This window comes from Myripristis murdjan, chromosome 7, assembly GCF_902150065.1.
Source record: "Myripristis murdjan chromosome 7, fMyrMur1.1, whole genome shotgun sequence".
NCBI lineage: Eukaryota > Metazoa > Chordata > Actinopteri > Holocentriformes > Holocentridae > Myripristis > Myripristis murdjan.
The window spans coordinates 12,432,717-12,442,066 of NC_043986.1; the positions used below are offsets into that span (position 1 = coordinate 12,432,717).

General features: G+C 42.2%; 1 protein-coding gene across 1 annotated transcript; it reads left to right on the forward strand.

Annotated features, from left to right (window-relative positions):
- Positions 1 to 4,086: 4,086 nt before the first annotated feature.
- Positions 4,087 to 9,280, forward strand: mmp9 (matrix metallopeptidase 9). The gene is made up of 13 exons (XM_030056483.1): positions 4,087 to 4,388; positions 4,810 to 5,048; positions 5,628 to 5,776; positions 5,940 to 6,068; positions 6,178 to 6,351; positions 6,489 to 6,662; positions 6,754 to 6,927; positions 7,026 to 7,181; positions 7,290 to 7,503; positions 7,632 to 7,771; positions 7,881 to 8,031; positions 8,295 to 8,398; positions 8,517 to 9,280. Exons 1-13 carry the CDS (start codon positions 4,254 to 4,256, stop codon positions 8,639 to 8,641), a joined length of 2,064 nt encoding a protein of 687 aa, XP_029912343.1. The 5' UTR covers positions 4,087 to 4,253; the 3' UTR covers positions 8,642 to 9,280.
- The last annotated feature ends 70 nt before the right edge of the window (positions 9,281 to 9,350 follow it).

Here is a 9,350-nt window from a genome sequence, read left to right on the forward strand (position 1 = left end):
ACGGTCCCGTTCTGATGACTGTACAGTGCTTTATGCCATCTTTTTTATAGGTGTTCACTGAATAATTTCTGTCAAATTTGATTTATGACTCATCACAGATCTGTGTCATGCTTTTTGGCTTGAGGGGTACAACATGGTTTCAGCCCCAGTGATTAACTGTTTTGATCAGTTCCATTTCAGGATGACTTGTTCCATTTGTTTTGTGCTCTGAGGATTTTAGCACGCCAGCCTCGCCCTCAGGCTCTCTTTTACATAATCTCGGAAGGATTATGAATATTCAGAAACAATAATACTCAAGAGACCACCACTCTGCTCATGACTGTTTTGGTGCTAATAAAGCAAACAATACACAGATGATTACTCCAAAAAGAGGAAATATAAAAGGAGAAACACAAACTTCTTGGCAAGTAGGGAGAAAATGATGCATAAGTTGGAGGGGTGAAAATATAAAACCTTTACCCAGAATAACTGCAAAGCGCAGCATACACAGGAAGGCTTGGTAAAGTACCTGGAAAGAGTCAAGGGGCAACACATTCGCCACATCAAACTCTGTGGGACCTCGGTGTTGTAGAGTCTCTGTGTCCCACCACAAAGTCAACAAACCAGTCATCATAAAACACAACTCAGCTGAAGGCTCGTGAAGAAAGAAGCTGGCAAAGGAGCCACATCAACTCTGACAGACAGGAAGTGATTTTGGTATTTATAATGCCTATTAGAGACATACCATAAGACATAAACAGTTTGTTTTAACAAGGCAGCTTGAAACCAAACAGGGCATGTCACAATGAAGAACTGAGGCTCATAACTTGCAATAAAGCAAAAAGTGTTGAGTTGTAAACATTCAAGACTCCAGCCCAGCTGCTTGAAGCACACTGGTTTTCAGAGGCATATTCCCCATGAATCTCCGCACATAATGAGAGTTTTCACCTGTGGCGGTCAAGTGCCAACATTCAAACAGTGTCTTCGACCTGCTATGATTGGGTTTTGCTGTGTTTTCTCCTCTTTGTCTCAGCAGTCTCAGTAAAAATGAAAGACGGTCACAGGTGATGACTTTGTGATATGATGTGTAAGAAGAGGCACCTCCTCGTCATTTCATGGCTGGTTAACTCAATCGCATACATCCAGGCCATGTTGTGTTGTGAGGGTCTTGCTGCTCAACCATGATATTATCCAGCTCTGTGATGACGCAGTTAGCTGCCTCTTATGGTTACATGGTGTGTGCCAACGGGCGATGTGGTGATTGAGGTCAATTTTGGGATGAATGCCACACAAAAATGTCTATTTTTCAAGGTTCTGCCAGACGTCTTTTTGGAAATAAAGTGGCAAAACCAAATTAAATGTGGCATTTGCTAACATGCATGGAGCCGTATTCATTAAGCCTTTGACGCCACATAAAATCAGTGACAGATGTTTTCAAAGTGGGCCTGGGGATCCTCTGAGGAGCCATGCATAAACAGAAATAACCATATGATTGTGTCTGAATGAGCATAAAAGCTGCATCAAACGAGAGAGACCTTGTGCTTAGCTTTCTGTTTGAAGCCGGGCAGAGCTGCTTGAGTCTGGGTGAAACCCAATCTAGGAGACCCAAAAAGCATGCACTATAAATGTATGTATTATAGTTATAACAGAGCTCATATTGTTCTTGTTAGAAGAAAATGTTTGACTGTTAGGTACGGATGTCGACAACAATTTGTGATTTTTTCAGTCCATGGAGAATTGTATTGAACATGTATCTTTTATATAAATTTATCAGCATGTCAAGCAGCAATAGAAAGATTTCACACAGCAGCCAGAAAGACTGAAATGCATTATGTATATGCACAGCTCCAAAACAACGCCTCTCCAGAGCTGGACTGGTTAACAATATGGGTGAGTCAGTAAAACATTTAGTTTTAAGAGGGATTCAAATTTTTTAATTTCCTCCACTTTATGAAGCTTATTACCCTTTGCTGACCTTTATTTTATATCCATAGTCTTCACAGGCTATTTTTAGCATGAGACAAGGTCAGCACATGTTATTTGATTAATATGCCTGGTAATCTTTCAGTGGAAAATCACAACAAACCGAGAGGAAGAGTACTGGGGGAGTTTTTTGAATGTTGTCCACACACCTTAAAAATAATGATGCAAATGCATGAGTGTGAAATACTAATGAAGAAGAGGATATGACAACATGTCTTTGTCCTATCCCGTCAACAATCAGCAATAATGAGGTGGGGGATTGATGTGTGTGTGAAAATGTGTCTGACACTGTCAGGAAATCAGGAGTTATATTAAGAGGAAGGAGGAAGGAGGAGATGACAGGTCTTCCTCATAATTTCTCACCTCCACTTGCATGAGCACATTACTATATTGTTGTTGTTGGCATATTTTCTTGGCCTTATAAGGTAAGTCAGTCTAGTACCCTGAAATAGGAGGTTCTTATTTCTTTGCAATTCTTCAAATGAGGAAAGTCCTCCTCAGTTTCAACCAGTGTTTTCAATTATATGCCTTTTCCCAGAAGCCACACGATGAGGTTTGCTAAAACATCATGAAAGATAGAGACCCCCTCTACAGTAGCTGAGACGGTGGTGCCCTGTCAACCTTATATGATTTGGTGTGTTTTGACTTGGCACGTAGCTTCAAGATGAGATGAAGTATATTTCCTTGCAGCCTGAATTCAGGGCAGCTACAAAGTAAACATGTATGCAAGCGCAGGAGGGATGTCAGCAGTGCACTCATTGAAAAAAGCCCCTCGTGTGCTGCTTTGGTCATCTAAGTGGGAAGCAAGTGAGTCATCATAAGCCAGCTGAGAGACAGAGCAAAGCAGAGTCAAGAAACATAACCACAACCGTCCAAACCCACACCAGCTTGATTCTCGCATACCCCAAAATACCAACATATGCCCACACACGCAACTGCACGTAGCTCGCTAGATTACAGATTAGACACTGTGCAAGATCCAAATCTCTCCTCATAAGTTCAAAATATTGTGTCGCAGAGATAGAGAGAGAACAGTTGTTCCCAGCGTAATGACTTAACCTACCTGACTGAGTAATTGTCAGTGTGATTTTGTCATTCTGTCAGTGAGGACATTACATGGGGCTAATTACATCAAAATCTGAGACATATGGTTCCCTAAAAATGACCACCAGCAATATTGCACGCACAAACTGTATATTGTGCAATGGATTAAATTGAGTTGAGACATACTTCAAATTACTTCCTTTTTCAAGGGCATTTGTCATTTTTAAAAAATCCCACAGTGTCTGGCTTTCACATACAATATTCTGATGTTTCTAAGCCCTCAAAAAAACAAAGCAAAAAGCCTCCACACTGTTAGCTTACCATTTCAGAAGATAAAATACAGCACACGGCACACAGTTTTCCAGTTTTTCTGTAAGGAATCTGCTTTCAGCTTGACCCAGATTGATATCTTTGTCAGTATCCAACTTGGGAAAAAAGAGGAAACTTGTTCTATTTATGAATAATGAGCCTGGAGCCAAAAGCTGCCATATTGCTGCTGTGACCTTAGGAATAAGAGAAACACCTGGCTTTGCATCATAAAAGTGTGAAATTTGAAAAAAAGCTTGCAACAACCATAGTTAAATCCTCTGGAAATACACTGACTGTTCTAGTAGAGTTTAATGTATAATGTATAATGATGAGTGTGACATTGACAAACATCTAATCATCATGTGTATGAGGAGTTTGGAAGATTTACATTATCAAATATTATTCTGATTCAGTCAAGGTCATATGTTTGAGTTTCCAAACAACATGCATAACTCTCGTAATAAAGTTGCTGTTAACATAATATATTCATAATTATAATCATTTGCTGTAATGGGTCACAAACCCCAATGCCAACATACACCCCATCACCCTCTTTCTGGGTTAAAATAACACCAAAAAAGAAACATTTAGTTCATCACTCATTAGCTGTTTAGGTAAGTCTAAATGTGGATATTTTGGAATTTCCCCTTGTCCATTCAATCCATGTATGCTGTCAAGATCTAAGTGGGAGGGTTGTGGTTAGTGACAGGCGGGGGCGAGGTTAAGTGACTAAGACGTTATGTAGCATAAATACAAGGTCCACAACTCCAAGGGCACAAAGAAGAACAACAAGAGCCACCAGTCAAAACAAAGAGGAAAGCCAAAACTGCAGCGCGAGCACAGCTGATCTTCGACCGAGAAGCAATTCTTTGTCGAACTGACAGGCTCATACTACAACTTAGTGTTACACTCCACAGCGATCTACAGTAGGTCTTACCATGAGGTGCTGTGCTTTATTTCTACTGTTTTTGGGGATACATGTGCAGGATGGATGGAGCATTCCCCTCAAGTCTGTGATGGTCAAATTCCCTGGAGATGTCCTCAAAAACATGACTGACATGGAACTGGCAGAAGTGAGTAGCAGATGGTTTATTTTGTCTTGACAGATTAACATTTCCAAAACAGCGTATGAACTGTGCAGTGAAGGTGCCTCCGTAATTGCTTGGCACAGCTGTCTTTCCTAATTCTTGAAAAGTTGCATTCATTTTCAGTACACAACTTATACTGAGTCTGTCAAACTGTCGGCTGGTGTCTCAAAAATTTACGGAAGACTAAACTTTGTAACACGCAGTGCAGGTTATCAACCTAGGATTAAAGACTATGGCTTGAATATCTATGACCATTAAGTCTAAAGATCCTACTTTTTAATGGAGAAAACTTTTTTTTTTTAAAATGGGAATATCATTTGCTATATCCTCTCATTTACTGAATTACCAGGAGTTACTGCTATAATTGCTGTCTGTGCTAATTGTGTTTTACCATGCTCTCCTCCAGAGTTACCTGCAGAGGTTTGGTTACATGAAAACCCTGCACCGCAGTGGCTTTCAGTCCATGGTGTCCACCGCCAAGGCTTTGAAGAGGATGCAGAGGCAGATGGGGCTGGAGGAGACAGGACAGCTGGACAAGCCCACCCTAGAAGCCATGAGACATCCTCGCTGTGGGGTTCCTGATGTACGCGACTACAAGACCTTTGAGGGTGACCTCAAATGGGATCATAATGACATCACTTACAGGTGAGTGGACAGAAAGGATTTATCACTTGTTGGAGTGCAAATGTTGCTCTGCATATGGCTATACTTGAGCTATGCAATGCAAAAATTGACACTGGTATCCAAAAGTGTCCAACAGAGATATACTGCAATGTACAAACTCAACAATTTGACTTTGAAAATCTTTAATGTCCCCAAAGGGCAATTTGGTTTGCAACAGAAGTAAAAACATACACATGACAACAACAACATAAGTCTTACATAACAATAAAAATAATACAGATAATAAACATGAATAAATACACAGTCATCACAGTTCACCAGTGTGCAGTTCCCAAGAAGATGGCCTACAGCTTATTTAAAAAGCTAATGGAACAGTGGATGGAACAAAAGATTTAAGGTACTTTTTAGATTTGGCCCTACAGGGGAAAGTGTACCTTCTCCTAGATGGGAGAAGCTGAAACTTTACATGAATAGGATGGAGAGGGTTTGCCAGAATGGCCTTTGCCCTCTGAGTGGCTCTTGCTTGATACACATGATCAAGATCATGCAATTTTCTGCAGCGAGTTTGCATACACAGCTTGTTTCTACTCTTCTCCACAGGATTATGAACTATTCCCCCGACATGGAGGCCTCTCTCATTGATGATGCCTTTGCCAGAGCGTTCAAGGTGTGGAGTGATGTGACGCCTCTAAAATTCACCCGCCTCTTTGATGGGACTGCTGACATCATGATATCGTTCGGAAGAGCCGGTAGGTCTTCAAAATGTGCCGTTTAAGACATTTTATAAATACACAGAATCAATTTGTCATTAGCTGCAATATAAAATAATACAGTACATAAAAGTAAATCTTGTTCGCTGTGTAATATTGTTGGGGTTTCATTACATTCAGTATTTCATTTCTGTCTCTCCAGATCATGGAGACCCATACCCATTTGATGGTAAAGATGGACTCCTGGCCCATGCGTATCCCCCTGGTGAGGGGATGCAGGGAGATGCCCACTTTGATGAAGATGAGTTCTGGACTTTGGGAAAAGGACCAGGTAATCACAGACCCACACAAAATGTGGAAGTACATGGGCTAATGTCTCCCCCTAGTGTACAGTTTGTTGTCTACATTTAAATAACGTAAAACTTCTTCTATCACACAAGTTGTGAAGACTCGCTATGGAAACGCAGAGGGTGCCCTGTGCCAGTTCCCCTTCATATTTGAGGGCAAGTCTTACAGCAGCTGTACCACCGAGGGGCGCAGCGACAACCTGCCATGGTGTGCCACTACTGACAACTTCGATAAGGACAAGAAATACGGCTTCTGCCCCAGTGAATGTAAGATTGGCATTATTTTTTTCTGCAGGAATAACAGGTCAAAGGTCACCCCAGAGGAGGGCACCTGCTTTTGTGACATGCTGACAGTATTCCTCACCTCACCTCCCCTCCCGTTCCCCTGACTCTCACCCTAACAGTGCTGTACACATTTGGAGGAAACAGTGATGGAGCTGAGTGCGTCTTCCCCTTTGTGTTTGATGGGGACACATATGAAAGCTGTACCACAGAGGGCCGTTCCGATGGCTACCGCTGGTGCGCCACCACATCCAACTTTGACAAGGACAAGAAATATGGCTTCTGTCCCAGTCGAGGTGAGTGAAAGGAACTGCAATGCATGATAAACCACTGCACAACGCTGCCATAGTGGCTTGTTTCCTTACTGTTATGCCTGTATTTGGACAGACATGGCTGTAACTGGTGGAAACTCTGAGGGAGAGCCCTGCCACTTCCCCTTTGTGTTCCTGGGTAAGAAGTACAACTCCTGCACTAGCGAGGGACGAGGAGATGGCAAACTGTGGTGCAGCACTACTGACGACTACGATGACGACAAGAAATGGGGTTTCTGTCCTGATAAAGGTGAGAAACATGAAAAACACAGACAAAGTAGAGCAAGTAGAAATCCTACACATTTGCATTTACCCTCATAATTCAATACTAATCCCTCTGTCTCTCAGGTTACAGTCTGTTCCTGGTGGCAGCTCATGAGTTTGGACATGCCCTCGGCCTGGACCACTCGAACATCCGAGAGGCCCTCATGTACCCCATGTACAGCTATGTGGAGAAGTTCTCTTTGCATGAGGACGATGTCGAAGGCATCCAATATCTCTACGGTACATCATGACACATCATGCCATTTAATTCAAATATTAAAATCACACCCAGTTACATTAATCGATGGTTTCATTTTTATGATTTTAACAACAATTTGTTTTCCTCAGGACGAGGAACAGGCCCTAATCCCACTCCTCCTGAGCCCACTGCCACCGCCTCCACCACCACAGATACCTACTCCCCAACCACTACAGCTTCCACCACGGAGCCCACCTCCACTGCCACCACACGGCCTGTAGATCCAAGCAAAGATGCCTGCAAGGTGTCCAAATTTGACTCCATAACCGTGATTGACGGAGAACTGCATTTCTTTGAGGACGGGTAAGCAGATCAGTTGTTGTGAGAGAAGGGAAAACACACACACACACACACACACCAAAAAAAAACAAAAAACAATATGACTGTAAATTGGTAGTGCTTTTGTGCTAACTTATTCTCCGATCCAACAGACTTTACTGGAAGATGTCCAGCAAGAACAATGGAGGGCTCAAGGGGCCATTTTCTGTGTCTGAGAGGTGGCCCGCTCTGCCAGAGGACATCGACACTGCCTTTGAGGACCTCCTGACCAAGAAACTCTACTTCTTCTCAGGTAATGCAGCTGCACACAATGCACACTGATAATAGAGCAACTAACACAGAGGTGAACGGTGCCGATAATCCTCACATAACTGATTTTCTCACGCCTCATCTTTCCACAGGCACTCGATTTTGGGTGTACACGGGACAGAGTGTGCTGGGACCCCGCAGCATAGAAAAGCTCGGCCTGCCCAGCAGTGTTGAGAAGGTGGAGGGAGCGCTGCAGAGAGGGAAAGGAAAAGTCCTGCTCTTCAGCGGGGAGAACTTCTGGAGGTGAGCTAAATATGTCTGTACATAAACATGCTCCAGTTAGAGAAGCAGACTCGTCACTGAAAGGTTTCTAGTTCAAATTAGTGGAGAAAATATTGGCTATCTTTTCGCCTCCATTGCACCCTTGACCAAACCTCACTTGCCTGGTTGTTTTTTTTCATTTAAAACAAGGCATATCCAACTAAAATGTGAACTATAGCAAGTGGTTGATCTCTTTTGTTACTTCCCATTGCATTCTCTAATTGCATGTTGTCTGATCAAAACAGGCTGGACGTGAAGGCCCAGAAAATTGACCGAGGATACCCCAAATACACAGACGTGGTCTTCGGTGGCATCCCCAATGACGCCCACGATGTGTTCCAGTACAAAGGTAAACATGCCTCACATTTTCAGATATTTATCACACCTCAAAAAATGAACAATTCACAGTATTTTTTGCTTTCAAAGTAGCCTCACCGTCCTGTCTGTTGTTATAATTTCTATTTCAGGTCACATGTACTTCTGCCGGGATCGCTTCTACTGGCGTATGAATTCCCGGAGGCAGGTGGACCGTGTTGGCTATGTGAAGTACGACATCCTCAAGTGCTCAGACTCCTCTGGGTATCACTACTGAGAAGGAGAGCAGCACACCATCACTGGCCGGACAACCTGACATTTCTCTCTCCTGTGCAGGAGACAAGGAGAATGTGATGCAACAGGCTATTTGTGTACAGCACTTGTATAATTTGTGTGTGCTTTCTGGGATGTGAATTATTGGCCACCATTCATGCAGGCATATTTAAAAAAAAAAAAAAAGATAGACACTCAATGGCTCACTTCAGCACAGCTAAGTGTGGCATGTGGCATTGCCTCGCCATCAGTCTGATAATCTGTGAACAGGTTTTGTGGCCTCAAATGTTTTCACACAACCACAGCTGACACAGGCTACTTTCCAAAGCGTTATCTGCATCAGATCTGATTCCATATTTGCTACGAAAATCATTTGTCTATGTCTGACAGGCTCAGACCACAACAGTATTGAATTAGTCTGGTATTTATAGCGGTATCTAATATTATTATTATTATTATTTTATTTTATTTTATTTTTTTTGCTTGTTTGTTTTCTATGTGTGTGTATTTCTGAAAAGGGCTTTAAGGCCAAATACTTGCACTGGATGCATTGCATGTCTCCTTCACTGAAATAATTTATAAAATGATATGTTTTGTAATAAAATTAAATTTTAAATTCAATAAACATTCTGTGAGAACTGCCGAACCCTACTATGCTGTCTCAATCATTTAGTTGACAGACTGATAAATAAGTTTCTGCAGGCACACAAATA